This window comes from Perca fluviatilis, chromosome 7, assembly GCF_010015445.1.
Source record: "Perca fluviatilis chromosome 7, GENO_Pfluv_1.0, whole genome shotgun sequence".
Lineage (NCBI taxonomy): Eukaryota > Metazoa > Chordata > Actinopteri > Perciformes > Percidae > Perca > Perca fluviatilis.
Genome location: NC_053118.1, coordinates 2,741,153 through 2,761,487, shown reverse-complemented (window position 1 = coordinate 2,761,487; position 20,335 = coordinate 2,741,153). Strand labels below are relative to the sequence as shown.

At 41.4% G+C, this 20,335-nt stretch overlaps 1 protein-coding gene across 4 annotated transcripts in view; it reads left to right on the top strand.

The window, feature by feature from the left end:
• usp45 (ubiquitin specific peptidase 45) overlaps positions 1–20,335 on the top strand; it is a 90,860-nt gene that overhangs the window by 56,540 nt on the left and 13,985 nt on the right. For 3 of the 4 annotated variants that reach the window (XM_039805969.1, XM_039805967.1, XM_039805968.1), the window contains exons 11-17: positions 556–647; positions 1,272–1,328; positions 1,562–1,693; positions 2,400–3,060; positions 3,833–3,930; positions 4,105–4,191; positions 5,370–5,514. In XM_039805969.1, coding sequence (XP_039661903.1) covers positions 556–647; positions 1,272–1,328; positions 1,562–1,693; positions 2,400–3,060; positions 3,833–3,930; positions 4,105–4,191; positions 5,370–5,514 — 1,272 coding nt within the window. The remainder of the gene's footprint in view (positions 1–555; positions 648–1,271; positions 1,329–1,561; positions 1,694–2,399; positions 3,061–3,832; positions 3,931–4,104; positions 4,192–5,369; positions 5,515–20,335) is intronic. The other variant, XM_039805970.1, reaches the window with a different exon arrangement.

Below are 20,335 nucleotides of genomic sequence, written 5' to 3'. Positions count from 1 at the left end.
ATGCAGTCGGGCCATCTCCTCCTCCTGCGCTTCTGTAGCGGACAATGTGACGGCGAGACAGCGCCAATTAAATATTAAGAACAAATTTTTATATAAGATTTGAGTTGGAGGTGTTTATGGAACAAGTATCACTCAGTACAAGCGCAAATAACACTGCTGGATTTCATCTTCATGGTAATGTGGATGATATGGAGTGAAAGAATGTGCGTGAGGCATCAAAAAATATAAAATATTACGAGTAATCTTATTCCCATTTACTCTCTGCAGTCTGACTTCAGTTCACCACATCACAATCTGTGTCGCCAATTCCTATTTTGTCTCCAAAATGTGCGTACGCATCGGTCAGAGTTTGCGTGGAGGACCGCACATTCTCCCGTCAAGTTTGTTTTTTAGAAATCACAACCTTTGCGTGGGAAGTGGCGTACGCACATTTTCAGCCCCGTTTTGTGCATACGCCACGTTTATAAATGAGACCCCAGAATGGTTAAGTGGATTGAATTGACAGACTATTCATTACATTGTTCAATTGAAAACTATGTTTATCTTTCCCACTAGCATATGGAAAGGAAGGTGTGAAGATGAACTTCGTTGACCGCATTTTTGTAGGCGAGCTGACCAACACAATTATGTGTGAAGAGTGTGAGCATGTAAGTGTTATAAGAATAGTCTGTGTGAGCCAATCAGGTTCAGGCAGGCATAGCTCAATGGAACACTTAGGAAGGGCAGGGTCACACTATATTCATGCAACCTTATCTTCAGAGCTTTTGAATGCAGTAAATGTGTAACCCAGTTACTACCTAATGCTTTGATGTGAAAGCTTCCCCACCTTTTTCATATTTCGTTTTATTTCACTACTGCTTTAAAATATTGCTGCAGGAAGGACGATTGATTGCCAGACGATTTCCAGCAAGACTGGCATTTTCAAATCATGAATTGACAGATATTTGTCACTGACCTGAAGTGAAGCTAACCAACATTAAGTTGCCGTTTCTCTTCTAGCTGTTACATTCAGGGAACATTTCTGACTTCAATACCCACAACCAAAGGATGTACCGAAAAATAAATCGGAGGAATTCTGAAGTCAACAGAAAAAGCAAAACTGCAGCAGGCATTTTCAATGAAGTGGGAGCTCAGAGTTGTTAACAAAGCAATAGCCACTATGAAAACTAATTAACATCCTTGAAGGTAGAGAGCACCAGGTGACAACTAGCTGATTGGCCATTATAATGAATGTATATACTGCCGACACTGACCTGTGATTTCTCTTTTAGATCTCCACAGTGAAGGAGGCTTTCATAGACATATCTTTACCCATCATAGAGGAGAGGGTGAGCTGCTACAATTGTTCATAAGAAAATAAATGCAAATAACATTTAAGAATGATGAGTATTACTATCATAGAGTATACCTAACCTAATAAGTAAGAAAAACAAAGTGCCACAGTTATTTGACCGATGGAAAGATATGCAAGGCTTTGCTCGTTAATTGTTTTTTGCAGAACAAGTTCTGCCACATACTGTTTATGGTTCCACTTGGATGATGCTTTATTTATTGTACTCAGATATCAAAGCCATCCAACCCTGGTAAGCTGGGTAAGGGCAACCGGGAGCAAGACACCCACGTGACTCACAATGAGCAGGTTCTTTACGCAGCGCACTCGGTCAACAGAAACACTAAGAAGCTGAGCGGACAGGTACTGTTTATATTCATGCTTCTCAGTGAAATTATTATTCATTTGTTGTTTTTCTGTATCATGCTGCATGTTTTTTTTCTCTCCAATGTCTGCAGTCTGATGTAGATAGATATGCACACATATTTTTGCAATGTGCAAAGCATGGGCCAACATTATATTCATTTCATGATGGGTAAGCTAATAACTGATGTTTTTCTGATGTGTAATTATCACTACATATTTATCAAATTTGGTACTTCCCCTCTAAAGTATTTCACATCCATGTCACACCCTATTTCCACGTTGACTCTGCTTACAGATAGAGCCACAACGCTTGCACAATATTTGGCATCTGGCACATCAGGCTAAACAATGCAGGATATTTCCGATGATGTACAGGGTGGAAAAAAAGAAAAGATTGTTTACTGCAACAAGTCACCAAGCTGTCTTGCTATATCTTTGTGTTACTGTATATGGGGCCAGAGAGATACGTTTTCTTATTTCAGTGTCAGTTTCCAGTTATCCTTACAAAAGTAGTATATCTGCTGTAGCACGTGCCTATGCTGACAATGCTTTAATTCACATTTGAGTTGTGCAAAAAATTATGTTGGCAGATGGCCAGAGCAAGTGAATCAAGATCCTTTTTAACCCTGACACAAACATGTCAAGTTTCCATGAGTCTGCATCTCTGAAAGCGGCTGATGTATCTGTTGTTCTTTTCCCCCAGAAGCAGCAGAGCAGGAGGTCTTCGAGCTCTGTGGAGGAGAAGGGAGCAGGCTGCAGCGCGGAGCGGCCAGAGGAGGAGGGGGTAGATGGTGGATCAGCCCGTGGTGTCTCTGTCTGCAAGATGGCTGCTGCTGGCAGCCTATCAGACGGCAGTGAGAGAGACTCAGGTGCTCAGGACAGCAGTAATGACGCCGACAGTGAGGCCTCTGAAAGTGAGTGGGCCCCACGCACCTCCCCCTCCAGCCACAGCCACGGGCACATGTCCACCCCATCGTCCACCCTCACTCCATCCCCTGCGCCCATCTCTGCCTCCTCCCCCTCGGCATCGTCCTCCAAGAGGCAAGGTGGCGCCGTAGAGCAGCTAGTTACTGCAGTGTCTAAAGTTAACCTTGGGTTTACTTCTGGGGACTGCCCTCCTTCGACACACTGTTCTCCAGAGGAGCAGGGAGAAACGCAGTCCCGAGATAACCTCCACCATCAACACCACCAGGGGGCCTTCCAGGCGCTGTCCCACAGTTACACACCCACTTCCAAGGAGTGCTCCATCCAGTCCTGCCTCCACCAGTTCACCTCTGTAGAACTGCTGATGGGCAACAACAAGCTACTGTGCGAGAGCTGCACTGAACGCAGACATAAACAGCTGCTCAAGAGCAGCTCAGCCGGTAAGAAAAAACATCTGCAAACGATAAAGGGCTTTTTAGGAGCTTTGAGAATGAGCAACAGTCTGCAAGTTGCCTACCTGCAAATGATTGACATAAATATTTTCAGAATTATTGCCAGAATATTGTACACCTGATCATTACATCAGAGGTTGTCCATAGGAACCCTTTAATTGTATTTTCCCCATTGGGGATCAATAAAGAGTATAAATTATAAATTATTATTTAAAGTGACACTCCACAGACAGAATTAATCTTTAGAATATTGAATTCTCATCCCCTGTAGGCTTGATTGTTGGCTGTAAAAAGTTTGGAGTTTCCTCCTATATTGAGCTTAAGTTCTTGTCATTTGAAATAGATTCCAACAATTCCAGATTTTGCTCTGGAAAAAAGTATCAAAACAGCCATAGAAACTTCTTAATCCACTCCTGTGGCATAGTTTACTTCTCATATTTCTGCCATAATACAACTGACCGTGTTGAGATCATCAGTAGCACGGTGTGTTTGCACACGCCAGAGAAAGTGCAAATTCTTACTAGTGTCAAAATAAAAGGCTAAAATCTCACTTTTTTTTCATTTTCTCCATGGCTTCAGATGTTCCTGTAATCCTGTAATGAACACTTGCTATTTTCAGTGTGTTTTTTTTAATCACTCAAATCTTTTTTCCAGAGATTCATGACTGATTTAGTTTAAATAAAATGGTATGGATGTTTTAACTGTTAAACCTGACATTTATTATTATTATTATTATTTGTGTTTTGTGTTATTGGCATAGACAAGAAGGTGGAGAAGATTTACACCAGTGCTAGGAAGCAAATGCTGATATCCTTGCTGCCTCCTGTCATCACATTGCATCTGAAACGCTTCCATCAGGTGAGAAGCCACACACTGCCTTTTCTTGCCATCCATTTAATCATGCAGATGGTTCAATAGTGTATTGGATGCAGTAGTGTGTGTCTTTTACATATCCTAAACAGTGACGTTGTGGGGCTTTTGTTGTGGTCTACAGGCCGTTAAAGTGCCGCTGTTCTGTTTTTGTATTTCAAGGCAGGGATGAACTTACGAAAAGTGAACCGCCATGTTGACTTTCCCCTGATCTTGGATCTGGCTCCATTCTGCTCGGCATCCTGCAAGGTATTAAACTTCTAATCCAAAATTTAAAAATTATCAGTGTACTTTGTCAAACTTGTGATAAAAGATGTTTAACCTCTTAGCATAAAGGGCTGGGGGTGGAGGACAGGGGATGTTCAGAGGTAGATAAAAAAGTCAACAGTATATGCCAAATAGAAGTGGTGTTGATTATTTAAAAGCTGCAAACCTAAAGAATTATTTGAGATGCAGCTCAGCACTGCGTGTCAAGTTTTTCTACTTATAAATAATAAATCATTATTTAAAATAAATTGTGAACGTGTATAGGGTCTTAAAACATGATGCAAATGTATGATGGCCTTTCTTATGCTCAATTATGTCTCATAAGTTGCAGCAATTTCTGGGTTGATACCATTTGTTACACATATTTGCTAAATTAAAAACATTTACCACTGGGGAATTGATAAAAATGGTCAGAAATCCCTCCAAAACACCACACTAAGACACCAAGACCTTGAGGAAAACCATAGAAAAATAAATGCCGTGTTTTGGTATCAAAAACTTCAGCGATTGAATGGGGAGCACTTCTTATCTGGAAACTGCTTTAGAAACCCCCTTATTTTCAATATACAGGCGTAGGTCATTTTATACAGTGAGGTCAAATTTAAAAAAAAATGGTCTTACTACAGTAAAATGGCTACTATGGGGACTAACATCACACATAAATACATTTGGGCTTACTGAATCCATAAGAGTCTCAGTGTTCCAGTCATAACGCAATCCCAAGACTGTTTAGGGACCCTGGTGGGCAGAAGTATTCAAATATACCATTTTAATATAGGAGAAAATAACAAATGTTTATTGCATGAGAAAGATGCATGTCTGTAAAGGAGAGACCCGTGGGTATTAATATTACCCATTTTCATTCAGATATCTTGAGGTGAGATGATAAGGGCCTACTTTGAAAATGTCCATGCCAGTTTTTCCCTCGCTAAATTGAGCCTTACGTTGGAGCGTTATTTAGCCCCCGTTTCCGACAAGCTATGGTTGGTAGGTATAGTTTCTTAGATCGTCTAGTTTCATATGATACCAATATCTTCACTGCAGCTGAAGTCGAGCCCGCTACAGCCCCTCAGCAGTGGGTACTACTGACAGTATGTCGGATCGTTAAGAGGTTGAAATGAAAGTAAATGACTTTTCGAACTCTTTCTCGTTTTTACTAGAACCTGGCAGCTGGTGAGCGTGTCCTCTACAACCTGTATGGGATTGTCGAACATAGTGGCTCAATGCGGGGGGGCCACTACACTGCATATGTAAAAGTGCGTGCTCCCCAGAGGAAAAAAGAACAGCACCACAGGAACCTGTCAGGTCAGGTTTTGGCTCTCTTGAGCTCCTTAAAGACCTTTTATCTTTTTTCTGTGTTGTGTGTTTGTGTGCTGTTCACGAAAGTGAAGAATAAATAATTAAAGCTGCGAGCAGCGATGGACGGGCCCTCGCGCCTCTGCGCGCGTCGGTGAAAGGGGCGTGGCTTGAACATAGGGGGCGGGCCAAATCATCACCAATTAAGAAGGACGTCTCTGCTGAGTTCAATGATACCTCACACAAGGGTATACCTTAAATGGTTCAAATGTTATGAAAGGGGGCGTGGCTTAAGCATAGGGGGCGGGCCAAACCATCACCAATGAAGAAGGAAGTCTCTGCTGAGTTCAATGACACCTCACACAAGACTCTACCTTGACGGTTCAAATGTTATGAAAGGGGGCGTGGCCTGAGTAAGTGGGCCTGGTTAAAGTATAGGGGGCGGCTCAGTATCACATGTAGACCACACATTATAAGTTCCATGTAAATCGGATGATGTTTGTCATATAAGGTGCATTTCCTGTTGCCAGCTGGGGGCGCTATGACCAAAAGTCAATTTTGCCCTGTAGGTGTCCTCAGGCCTGGACCCTTGTAAATCTTGAGAATTTCGGGCAGATACGACAACGTACACTCAAGTTACAACAACTTCTTTGTTCATCGCTAAACACTCAAAATGGCCGCCACGCCACGCCCACACCGTCTGAAGAAAGTTTTTCTTTTAATAACTTTTCATCGTTAAGGTGTTGGGATGATACAGACCAAGTTTGAAGTCCATCGGATGACATCTCTAGGAGGAGTTCGTTAAAGTATAGAACCTTGACTTTTAGGCCTACTTCCTGTTGCCACTAGGGGGCGCTATGACTTTAAGTAAATATCGCCTTTTATTTGTCCTCAGGGTTGGACTCTTATGAATCCTGAAAAGTTTCGAGGTAATCGGACAATGTACACTCGAGTTACACCCACTTCCTGTTTCGCGGGAAACGCAATAAAGTCGCCCACGAACCACGCCCTATGAAGAAAAGTTTTTCTTTTAACAACTTTTCATCTTTAATATCTTAAGATGGCACAGACCGAGTTTGAAGTTGATCGGATGAAATCTCTAGGAGGAGTTCTTTAAAGTACGACATGTGGAAAAGGCCAAAATCGCACTAATTTCGAACTTTCAATTCAAAATGGCGGACTTCCTGTTGGGTTTAGGGTATGGCTCTAATGAAGTTTTTTGTACATCTTGACATGATACATAGGTGTACCAAGTTTCGTGAGTCTACGTTAAACGCACTGCAGGGGCTCAATTGTTTTAACTTTCTAGGGGGCGCTAGCGAGCCATTTTTGTGCGCCTAAGCCCGAAACCCTTAAAATACAAACTTTTTCACCAGACATGATGCGACCGCCAAATTTAGTGAGTTTTTGAATATGTTAAGCCCCTCAAAAAGGCAATTCATTTGACGAAATAATAATTCCTTCAGTTTCAATAGGGCCTTCGCCGGCGCTCGGGCCCTAATAAAAGGTACGCCACCTCTTGGACTCACGCATTTGCGCACATGCGCAACTTCGCCATTTCCTTTTGTAGTTCGCTGCAGACATGAGTACAGCTGCTCGTATAGTTGCACGTTACTTGTATAGCATTCTGTTGTGTTGCCGTGTGCGTTGTTGAAAACTTAAGTGCACAATTTTATGTTGCATGTATCTTTGTTTGTGTAATTAACATGAAAGTATTTTTCTTTATTATAGTTCAGGATTGCATGCTTATGTCTACTGTAATGCTAGGAACTTACTGCAAATATATCATTCAGAAACAATAGTTAATACTTTGATTCATGGATGTATGTTAGTACAGTGTTGTACATTAGTTAATTACAATCCTGCTGAGGATTAGTTCAGCTGCTGCACTCGCAATGTTGTTGCTGGTTTAATTGTTGAAGCGCATTGCACTGTGCCATTCGCGCCGCTGGTCTGTCACATGACTATTGTACCTGTATGTTGCTGTTAGGTTCATTTGTGGTCTTAGAGCACCATCTAGTGGTCAATAGATGTAACTGCGTAATAACCTGTATTGTTTACTACATTGGATTGTGTAAATTTGCTAATTAATAAAAAAAAATGAAAACAGCGCCATCTAAAGGCCGATTGTCACCATATTTGGCACACAGCCTCATTAGCACATGAGGAACAACTGCTCTAAGTTTTGTGTCCATTGGAATAGCCGTTGGCAAGATACAACCGTTCCTGTTTTCACACCCACCTACAGGAAGTTGGTCCTCCGTAACTTGTGCATTGTGTTAGCTATCAATATTCTTTTGATACATTTTTTCAAGTTTTCCTGCCGATCGGACTCACATCCCAGGAGTAGTTAGACAAAGTAGGCTTCCCATATGTCAATATTTTGCTGATTAATAAAAAAAAATTAAAACAGCGCCATCTAATGGCCGATTGCCGCCAACGTTGGCACAGATGCTAAACCGGACATGAGGAACAACCTTACCAAGTTTCGGGGCAATCGGAATAATTGTTACCACAATAAAGCAACTTCCTGTTTAGACAGGAAGTTCCTATAACTTGCGCATTTTTTCAACTATCAAAATTCTCTGGATAACTTTTCGTCATGAGGGTCAAGAGATACTACCTGCAAAGATTCAAGAAGATTGAAATCCGGCCCTAGGACAAGTTCGAAAGAATGTAAAACACCTGAAAAATGCATAATAAAAATGGCGCCGCCTTCCGGTTGGGCGTCTTGCGAAGGTAAATGGGAAATATTTCTGCAATGATAAGAGCAATATGGGTATTAAGTCTGGTGAAGATTGGAGCAACTATGTCCAAGTTAAGGCCTTCCAGGCATTAGGGGGCGCTATGGAGCCCGCTTACAGGTATGGCCCAAATCGCTGTACGGTCTCGCAAAGCTCCCAGGTGTTTATGTGGGTGCCAATTCTTGTGAGTTTTCGTATATATTGAGGCCGTCATAAATGTGCCCAAGGGCTAAAACCAATTAGGGGGCGCTATAGAGCAACCGTACCACTCGCAATCCTAAATGTGTATTCAGATGAAAGAGTTTAATATTCTGCACATGGCTGCAAAAGTTTGAGAGTTTTCGTGCATCCTAAAGTCCTCAAACATGTGTTCGTAAAATGAATATTTTTTCACGAATACCAATATTTCAAAAGTTTTAGAATTTTGTAATTTTTTCTAAAAATAGCACGATAGAGTTCAAGATGAGACCTATGTTCCCTAAAAAGTTGGTATATTAACTTATTACTTTTGTCGTAATTAAGGCGCACGTTAATTACTACAATACTTTGCAATTTTCACCAGTTGTGACATATTATTAAATTTGTGTGAGTTTTGGTGCATTTTAAGCCCCTCAAAAACGCAACAGAGGACTCGGAAAAATAATAATAATTAAAGCTGCAAGCAGCGATGACGGGCCCTCGCTTCTTGCATCGGGGGGTACTGGCAGACGCAACATCACATGTAGACCACACATTCTAAGTTTCATGTAAATCGGAATAACTTTTGCCAAGATACAACCTGTGGAAAACTCCCTGCTGGACTGAGACAACGCCACCTCTTGGACTCACGCATTTGCGCACATGCGCAACTTCGCCATTTCCTTTTGTAGTTCGCTGCAAACATGAGTACAGCTGCTCCTAAAGTTGCACGTTACTTGTATAGCATTCTGTTGTGTTGCCGTGTGCGTTATTGAGAATGTCAGTGCACAATTTTATGTCCATGCTGGTGTTGCATGTATCTTTGTTTGTGTAATTAACATGACAGTATTTTTCTTTATTATAGTTCAGGATTGCATGCTTATGTCTACTGTAATGCTAGGAACTTACTGCAAATATCGTGCAGATTTGACTCACGGCCCAGGAGGAGTTAGACAAAGTATATCTCGTATATATCGCAATGTGAATAATTAAAAAATTTGAAATGTGGAATGTAACAGTATAAAGTAATGGTAATATGAAATGTAAAAAAGTAAATAGAGAATAAAAAGGAATTAAAAGTTAGTTTAAAAAAAAAAATATGTAAATGTGAGTCTTTAGCTGAAGCTGAAGAACAGTTGAAAAAGGAAATTGGTTCAATAAGTTAAAGAAAGAAGAGGGGAGGGAGGAGGGAGGAGGAGAGAGAGAAAAAGAGAAAGAGACAGGGAGAGAGGGAGGGGAGGGAGGAGAGAGAGAAAAAAAGAGAGAGAGAGGAGAGAGGATGGAGGGAGAAGGAGGGAGAGAGAGGACAGGAGAGGGGGGAAGAGGAGAGAGAGGGGAGGAAGGATATAATTTATCTTGATTAAATATTGTATATATATAGTATTAATTTGTTGGGTGTGTTAAATTTATACATATTATTGTAAGTAAGTATGATTTATTGTTGTACTATCAGCCTAGGACACAACCACTGTGGCACACCATAATTAAGTAAAGTACGAACAATTTAATAAAAAATGTTATACAGGACAAATAGTAATTGTTATAAAAATTTATACCAAACAAAATAAAATATCACAACGGAATTTTTGAACAAAAATACATGATGTATAAATTGTGTATGACAAGATATTGTAGAGACATTTAACAAACTAAGATTTAAGCTTCACCCTCTACTGTGATGTCATCCACTCTAGCAACCTAATACACACCCGTTTAACGATAAATTCATGAAATAATCACTAAACTAAACAATTCACAAAACTGTAAAAATACAAAACACTGAGCACACGAATACGAATATTTTGTGAATTTTAATTTTAATCACTTGTAGTAAGATGTAGGAGGAGATACATGTGAACAGAAGAGATTTCAAGTTGTTGAAGGCTGCTCTCATTCACCAATGTTAAAAAAGTGTAAAAAGCTTAAAATTTGAAAAAGTATAAATAGTAGAAAAAAGTGAAGAAGCCCATCATACTGAAAAGTGAATTGAAGAATTTTAAATAGGTGAGTATGCAGAAGTTACAGAGAGCCAAAACGACGAGGAATAAGCAGAAGCAGAAAAATAAAGAAAATGGCAACAATAGTTGGAATGCTGTAGAACAGCATTCCCACTAATAAAAGAAATTCTAACAGCGCCATCTAATGGCCGATTCACTCTAAATTTGGCATGGATGCTCAAGCCCCTATGCGGAACAACTGTGTCATTTTGGGTGGCAATCGGAATAAGTCTTGGTAAGATACGCAACTTCCTGTTTCGACAGCCACCTTCAGGAAGTTTGTCCTCTGTAACTTGCGCATTGTGTTAGCTATCAAAATTCTTTTGATAACTTTTTGTCAGGAGGGTCCTCAGAGTCTACGCGTAATTGTTTGTGCAGATGGGACTCGCGCTCTACGAGGAGTTAAAAAAAGTAGGTTTCGCATAAAGCGAATTTGCTTTTAAAACACCGCCATCTAATGGCCAATTGCCGCCAACTTTGGCACAGATGCTAAACCGGGCATGAAGAACAACCGTACCAAGTTTCGGGGCAATCCGAATAATTGTTACCACGATAAAGCAACTTCCTGTTTAGACAGGAAGTTCCTATAACTTGCGCATTTTTTCAACTATCAAAATTCTCTGGATAACTTTTCGTCATGAGGGTCAAGAGATACTACCTGCAAAGATTCAAGAAGATTGAAATCACGCGCCTAGGACAAGTTCGAAAGAATGTAAAACACCTGAAAAATGCATAATTAAAATGGCGCCTTCGGGGTGCGGAGCTAATGAAGGTAAATGGGAAATATGTCTGCAATGATGAGAGCAATATGGGTATTAAGTCTGGTGAAGATCGGAGCAACTATGTCCAAGTTAAGGCCTTCCAGGCATTAGGGGGCGCTATGGAGCCCGCTTACAGGTATGGCCCAAATCGCTGTACGCTCTCGCAAAGCTCCCAGGTGTTTATGTGGGTGCCAATTTTTGTGAGTTTTCGTATATATTGAGGCCGTCATAAATGTGCCCAGGTGCTAAAACCAATTAATTCAATTCAATTCAATTCAATTTTATTTATAGTATCAAATCATAACATAAGTTATCTCGAGACACTTTACAGATAGAGTAGGTCTAGACCACACTCTATAATTTACAAAGCCCCAACAATTCCAACAATTCCAGTAATTCCCTCAAGAGCAAGCAGTGCGACAGTGGCGAGGAAAAACTCCCTCTTGGGAAGAAACCTCGGACAGACCCGGGCTCTTGGTGGCGGCGTGTCTGACGAGCCGTTGGGGTGTGATGAACAGTGTGGCGATAGTAGTCACATTAATAATGGAACAGTGACTGGATGTAGCGGGAAGCTGCAGGGTTCCGCAGGACGCAGCATGACATTGCAGGGCATCGCTGAGCTCAGCAGGGAGTGCAGCAGGACCACGCGACAGCTGCAACCAGGGTCTTGGTGCCAACGTTCTCCAAGGAAATACGCTGGGGAAAAAGATAAGGACTCGGGGGAGTAAACTCCCGCAGAAGCTAGGATTAGTAACAAGCATTTCTGGGACGGGCTGCACACAAATAGTAATAGTAATAGTAACAGTAATAGAAACAGTAATAGAAAGGGAGAGAGAGAGCAGCTCAGTGTGTCAAAGGAAGGAAGTCCCCGGCAGTCTAGGACTATAACAGCGTAACTATAACAGGTAACTAAGAGAGACAGGTCATAAGGAGAGGTAGCTTTTTGGGCTTAGAACTCTCCCCTCGCGGATCTGGCTTGGCTGGCCTGCCTCCCTCTACTTTGTTATGTATTATTAATCTAACAATTATGAAGAGAAGCAGTTGGGCCAGTTAGGTGAACACTGCAACTCCTCACTCCCTAACTATAAGCTTTATCAAATAGGAGAGTTTTAAGTTCATTCTTGAATGAGGTGACAGTTTCTGCCCCCGAACCCAGATCGGAGCTGGTTCCATAGGAGAGGAGCCTGATAACTGAAGGCTCTAGCTCCCATTCTACTTTTAGAGACTCTAGGTACCACCAGTAACTCTGCATTCTGGGGACGCGCAGTGTTCTAGTGGGACAATAGGGTATTAGGAGCTCTTCTAGATATGATGGTGCTAGACCATTTAGAGCTTTGTAGGTCAAGAGAAGGACTTTAAACTCAATCCTGGATTCAACAGGAAGCCAATGCAGAGAAGCTAATACAGGAGAAATATGATCTCTTTTCTTAGTTCTTGTGAGAACACGCGCGCAGCATTCTGGATCAGCTGGAGAGTCTTAAGAGACTTATTTGAGCAACCTGACAGTAAGGGAATTACAATAGTCCAGCCTGGAAGTAACAAATGCATGGACTAGTTTTTCAGCGTCGTTTTGAGACAGGATATTCCTAATTTTGGCAATGTTACGAAGATGAAAAAAGGCTGTTCTTGAGGTTTGTTTTAGATTGGCATTAAAGGATATATCCTGATCAAAGATAACTCCTAAATTTCTAACAGTGGTGCTGGGGCGCCAGGGCAACACCATCCAGAGTAGCTATATCTCTAGATAATGAAGTTCGGAGGTGTTTAGGGCCCAGCACAATAACTTCAGTTTTGTTAGGGTTTAACATCAGAAAATTATAGGTCATCCAGGATTTTATATCCTTAATGCACTCTTGAAATTTTGCTAGCTGACTTGTTTTCGTCTGGTTTGATTGACAAGTATAATTGGGTGTCATCCGCTAACAGTGAAAGTTAATTGAGTGTTTTCTAATAATATTGCCTAGAGGAAGCATATATAAGGAGAATAGAATTGGTCCAAGCACTGAGCCTTGAGGAACCCCATGGCTAACTTTAGCGTGCTTGGAGGATTTATCATTAACATTCACAAATTGAGATCGATCAGAGAAATAGGACCTAAACCAACTCAGAGCAATTCCTTTAATGCCAACCAAGTGTTCCAATCTCTGTAACAGGATTGAATGGTCAATTGTGTCAAATGCAGCACTAAGATCTAGTAAAACAAGAATGGAGACAAGACCTTTGTCTGCAGCAGTTAAAAGGTCGTTAGTAATTTTCACCAGTGCCGTCTCTGTGCTATGATTCTTTCTAAATCCTGATTGAAAGTCATCAAATAAACTGTTGCTATGTAGAAAATTGCATAACTGATTAGCAACCACCTTCTCAAGGATCTTGGATAGAAAAAGGAAGGTTAGATATAGGTCTATAGTTTGCTAAGACCTCAGGATCCAGGGTGGGTTTTTTTCAGAAGGGGTTTTATCACAGCTACTTTAAATGACTGTGGTACATAACCTGTTAATAGAGACATATTGATCATATCTAGTAATGAGTTGTTAACCACAGGTAGTACTTCTTTGAGTAGTCTCCGTTGGGATGGGGTCCAAGAGACAGGTAGATGGCTTAGCTGAGGATATCTTTAACATTAATTGTTGAAGATCTATAGGATAAAAGCAGTCTAAGTATATGTCGAGACTAGTCTTTATTTCTAACGACTCTGCGTTTAAAGGTGAACCGTTAGAAGTTGAGTGTAAAAGGTGATGAATTTTATCTCTAATTGTTGTAATTTTATCATTGAAGAAGCTCATGAAGTCATCACTACTCAGAGCTAGAGGAATAGATGGCTCAGTAGAGCTGTGGCTATCTGTCAGCCTGGCGACAGTGCTGAAAAGAAACCTTGGGTTGTTCTTGTTTTCTTCTATTAGTGATGAGTAATAGTCTGATCTGGCCTTTCTTAGGGCCTTCCTATAGGTTTTGAGACTTTCTTGCCAATCCAAACGAGATTCTTCCACCTTGGTGGAACGCCACTTATTCGAGGGTTTTCGCGGATTTGTTTTAATTCGCGAGTTTGGGAGTTATACCAAGGTGCTAGTTTCCTTTGCTTCATCATCTTCTTTTTCAGGGGCCGACGGGAGTCTAAGGTTAGTTCCGTAGGCATGTCGTAATACCGTCTACAAATGCATCAATTTGAGAGGGACTGAGGTTAACATACAGGTCCTCTGTTATGTTAAGGCATGACATAGAGTCGAATGCTGTTGGAATATCTTCTTTAAATTTAGCTATAGCACTGTCAGATAAGCATCTGGTGTAGGAGCTTTTATCTAATTTAATATAATCAGGTAGTAAGAATTGAAAGTGATTAAAGAATGATCTGATAATAACGAATTCTGCCGAAAATATTATTAAATCCTCAATTTCAATACCATATGCCAGCACAAGGTCAGGGTGTGGTTAAAACAGTGCGTGTCGCGTCGTGCACACTCTGACTGAAACCGATTGAATCCAGTAATGAGTTGAAAGCAGTACTAAGGCTGTCATTGTCAACGTCCACATGGATATTAAAATCACCTACAAGAAGTACTTGGTCTGATTTAAGGACTAAACATGATAAAAACTCTGAGAATTCAGATAAAAATTCAGAATACGGACCTGGAGCCCTGTAAATAACAACGAATATAATTGACTTTCAAATGAGTTATAATGTAATTTAGGTTTAGGAGTAATTAGCAGGCTTGCATCAAAGATGGCTGCAACTCCCCCTCCTCGGCCTGAGCCTCTAGGAATTTGAGTATTAATATGGCTGGGAGGAGTGGCTTCATTTAGACTAACATAGTCTTCATGGCCCAGCCAGGTTTCAGTAAGACAAAATAAATCAATTTTATTGTCTGATATCAACTCGTTTACCAGTACTGCTTTAGAAGACAGAGATCTAATATTTAATAGTCCACATCTAATTTTCCTATTTTGTTCTATTGCAGTAGTTTTAATTCCAATTAGGTTGTTAAGTATAGCGCATCTTTTGTTTACCTTTGATTTAACCGATCTGAGCCGGGGGACAGACACCGTGCTTATTAGACCATGAGTGGGCGACTGCTCCAACGGAAGCACAGAGGGGTACGTAGCACTGCACCTCTGATTACTAATATCAAACTTGGGTTGTCATGGTTTATGTCTGATAAACTCGTTCAGATTTTTTGATATGAGAGCGGCACCGTCCCAGGTGGGATGAATGCCGTCTCTCTCAATCAGACCAGGCTTTCCCCAGAACGCCCTCCAGTTATTCACATAGCCCACATCATTAGCTGGGCACCACCCCGACAACCAGCGGTGGAAGGATGACGTACGGCTGTACATTTCATCATTGGTCAGGTTTGGCAGGGGTCCAGAGAAAACTACTGAGTCCGACATTGTCTTTGCGTATGCACAAAGTGACTCAACATTCATTTTAGTGATCTCCGATTCCGACCATTACCCCACACGTGAAGTATGATCTTACTGTATTTACGGTTCTTTTTGCCAGCAGTTTTAGATGGGTTTCTATATCGCCCGCTCCAGCCCGGGGGCACATATGACCGTAGGTAGGCCTTACTGCCGCCCGGGGCGCTGGCTTCACATATCGCAGTATAGAGCTCCCAATAACCAGAACTGGCTTCTTAGCGGGTGTATCGCTGAGTAGGAGAACCTGTTAGAGAGGCGAAGACGCTCCGGTTTAGAGCGACCGTCATCATGTGCACTCCCTGGTCTAGATCTAACGCTACGCTTCCCTCGGACAGTCACCCACTCGCCCGGCTGCTCGGGGTCTGCCGGGGACAGCTAGCAGAAGCTACAGAAGCTACAGTATGTTGGCCCGCATTAACTACATGGTGCTGGCTACGCTACGGAAGCATACGATTCTGATTCCATGGTGCGGAGCCGTGACTCAAATTCACTAAGCCTTGCCCTGCCAAAACAGCGAATATACTACATTTATTACATGTATCGTTATCACACAAGGAGGCAGAGGAATGGCTAAACATTTGACACACAGAGCAAGAGAGAGCAGGAGAGGGAGAGGAATTAGCCATTGCTAATGGCTAAGCTAAAGTAGCTAACAGTGTTTTAACAATTGTAAATTCAGCGAGTCAGTCGCTGTAAGTGAAGCTAAGTATAAGTGCTTGAGTAAAACAATTGTAATTCAAATGCAATCCAGGCAAATAGCTGCTAATTTAAACAGTGAAGCAGAGTTCAGTAAGTTTTTGCCGGAGCAGCAAACTAGCGTTTGTAACACGGGAACACCGGAAGTGACACAATACGCTCACCTTACACGTCGGCACGTCGTCTCCACAGCCTACAATTAGGGGGCGCTATAGAGCAACCGTACCACTCCCAAGCCTAAATGTGTATTCAGATGAAAGCGTTTAATATTCTGCACATGGCTGCAAAAGTTTGAGAGTTTTCGTGCATCCTAAAGTCCTCAAACATGTGTTCGTAAAATAATATTTTTTTCACGAAAACCAATATTTCAGAAATTCTGGAATTTTGTAATTTTTTCTAAAAATAGCACGATGGAGTTCAAGATGAGACCTATGTTCCCTAAAAAGTTGGTATATTAACTTATTACTTTTGTCGGAATTAAGGCGCACGTTAGGGGGCGCTGTGGAGCCCTCTGGCAACGCCCGAGCCCAATTACTACAGTAGTTTGCAATTTTCACCAGTTGTGACATGTTATCAAATTTTTGTGAGTTTTTGTGCATGCTAAGCCCCTCAAAAACGCGACGGAGGAGTCGGAAAAATAATAATAATTAAAGCTGCAGGCAGCGATGACGGGCCCTCGCTTCTTGCATCGGGGGGTACTGGCAGACGCAACATCGCGTGTAGTCCACACCTTGTAAGTTTCATGTAAATCGGAATAACTTTTGCCAAGATGCAACCTGTGGAAAACTCCCTGCTGGACTGAGACAACGTCACCTGTTGGACTCACGCATTTGCGCACATGCGCAACTTAGCCATTTCCTTTTGTAGTTCGCTGCAGACATGAGTACAGTTGCTCCTATAGTTGCACGTTACTTGTATAGCATTCTGTTGTGTTGCCGTGTGCGTTATTGAAAACGTAAGTGCACAATTTCATGTTGCATGTATCTTTGTTTGTGTAATTAACATGAAAGTATTTTTCTTTATTATAGTTCAGGATGCATGCTTATGTCTACTGTAATGCTGGGAACTTACTGCAAATATATTATTCAGAAACAATAGTTAATACTTTGATTCATGGATGTATGTTAGTACAGTGTGGTACATTAGTTAATTACAATCCTGCTGATGATTAGTTCAGCTGCTGCACGCGCGATGTTGTTGCTGGTTTAATTGTTGAAGCGCATTGCACTGTGCCATTCGCGCCGCTGGTCTGTCACATGACTATTGTACCTGTATGTTGCTGTTATGTTCATTTGTGGTCTTAGAGCACCATCTAGTGGTCAATAGATGTAACTGCGTAATAACCTGTATTGTTTACTACATGGCATCGTGTAAATTTGCTAATTAATAAAAAAAATGAAAACAGCGCCATCTAAAGGCCGATTGTCACCATATTTGGCACACAGCCTCATTAGCACATGAGGAACAACTGCTCTAAGTTTTGCATCCATTGGAATAGCCGTTGGCAAGATACAACCGTTCCTGTTTCCACACCCACCTACAGGAAGTTGGTCCTCCGTAACTTGTGCATTGTGTTAACTATCAATATTCTTTTGATAACTTTTTTTCATGAGGGTCCTCCGTGTCTACTTGCAACGTTTCAGGCCGATCGGACTCCACGTCCCAGGAGTAGTTAGACAAAGTAGGCTTCCCATATGTCAATATTTTGCTGATTAATAAAAAAATTAAAAAAACAGCGCCATCTAATGGCCGATTGCCGCCAACTTTGGCACAGATGCTAAACCGGACATGAGGAACAACCTTACCAAGTTTCGGGGCAATCCGAATAATTGTTACCACGATAAAGCAACTTCCTGTTTAGACAGGAAGTTCCTATAACTTGCGCATTTTTTCAACTATCAAAATTCTCTGGATAACTTTTCGTCATGAGGGTCAAGAGATACTACCTGCAAAGATTCAAGAAGATTGAAATCACGGCCTAGGACAAGTTCGAAAGAATGTAAAACACCTGAAAAATGCATAATTAAAAATGGCCGCCTTCCGGTTGGGCGGAGCTAATGAAGGTAAATGGGAAATATGTCTGCAATGATGAGAGCAATATGGGTATTAAGTCTGGTGAAGATCGGAGCAACTATGTCCATGTTAAGGCCTTCCAGGCATTAGGGGGCGCTATGGAGCCCGCTTACAGGTATGGCCCAAATCGCTGTACGCTCTCGCAAAGCTCCCAGGTGTTTATGTGGGTGCCAATTTTTGTGAGTTTTCGTATATATTGAGGCCGTCATAAATGTGCCCAGGTGCTAAAACCAATTAGGGGGCGCTATAGAGCAACCGTACCACTCCCAAGCCTAAATGTGTATTCAGATGAAAGCGTTTAATATTCTGCACATGGCTGCAAAAGTTTGAGAGTTTTCGTGCATCCTAAAGTCCTCAAACATGTGTTCGTAAAATAATATTTTTTTCACGAAAACCAATATTTCAGAAATTCTGGAATTTTGTAATTTTTTCTAAAAATAGCACGATGGAGTTCAAGATGAGACCTATGTTCCCTAAAAAGTTGGTATATTAACTTATTACTTTTGTCAGAATTAAGGCGCACGTTAGGGGGCGCTATGGAGCCCTCTGGCAACGCCCGAGCCCAATTACTACAGTAGTTTGCAATTTTCACCAGTTGTGACATGTTATCAAATTTTTGTGAGTTTTCGTGCATGCTAAGCCCCTCAAAAACGCGACGGAGGAGTCGGAAAAATAATAATAATTAAAGCTGCAGGCAGCGATGACGGGCCCTCGCTTCTTGCATCGGGGGGTACTGGCAGACGCAACATCGCGTGTAGTCCACACCTTGTAAGTTTCATGTAAATCGGAATAACTTTTGCCAAGATGCAACCTGTGGAAAACTCCCTGCTGGACTGAGACAACGTCACCTGTTGGACTCACGCATTTGCGCACATGCGCAACTTAGCCATTTCCTTTTGTAGTTTGATGCAGACATGAGTACAGTTGCTCCTATAGTTGCACGTTACTTGTATAGCATTCTGTTGTGTTGCCGTGTGCGTTATTGAAAACGTAAGTGCACAATTTCATGTTGCATGTATCTTTGTTTGTGTAATTAACATGAAAGTATTTTTCTTTATTATAGTTCAGGATGCATGCTTATGTCTACTGTAATGCTGGGAACTTACTGCAAATATATCATTCAGAAACAATAGTTAATACTTTGATTCATGGATGTATGTTAGTACAGTGTGGTACATTAGTTAATTACAATCCTGCTGATGATTAGTTCAGCTGCTGCACGCGATGTTGTTGCTGGTTTAATTGTTGAAGCGCATTGCACTGTGCCATTTCGCCCGCTGGTCTGTCACATGACTATTGTACCTGTATGTTGCTGTTATGTTCATTTGTGGTCTTAGAGCACCATCTAGTGGTCAATAGATGTAACTGCGTAATAACCTGTATTGTTTACTACATGGCATCGGTATAAATTTGCTAATTAATTTAAAAAAAATGAAAACAGCGCCATCTAAAGGCCGATTGTCACCATATTTGGCACACAGCCTCATTAGCACATGAGGAACAACTGCTCTAAGTTTTGCATCCATTGGAATAGCCGTTGGCAAGATACAACCGTTCCTGTTTCCACACCCACCTACAGAAAGTTGGTCCTCCGTAACTTGTGCATTGTGTTAGCTATCAATATTCTTTTGATAACTTTTTTCATGAGGGTCCTCCGTGTCTACTTGCAAGTTTTCGCTGCCGATCCGACTCGTCCCAGGAGTAGTTAGACAAGTAGCTAGCCGTCTTCAATATGTATATTTTGCTGATTAATAAAAAATTAAAAAACAAGCGCCATCTAATGGCCGATTCGCCGAATTTGGCACAGATGCTAAACCGGACATGAGGAACAACCTTACCAAGTTTCGGGCGAATCCGAATAATTGTTACCACGATAAAGCAACTTCCTGTTTAGACAGGAAGTTCCTATAACTGGATTTTTTCAACTATCAAAATTCTCTGGATAACTTTTCGTCATGAGGGTCAAGAG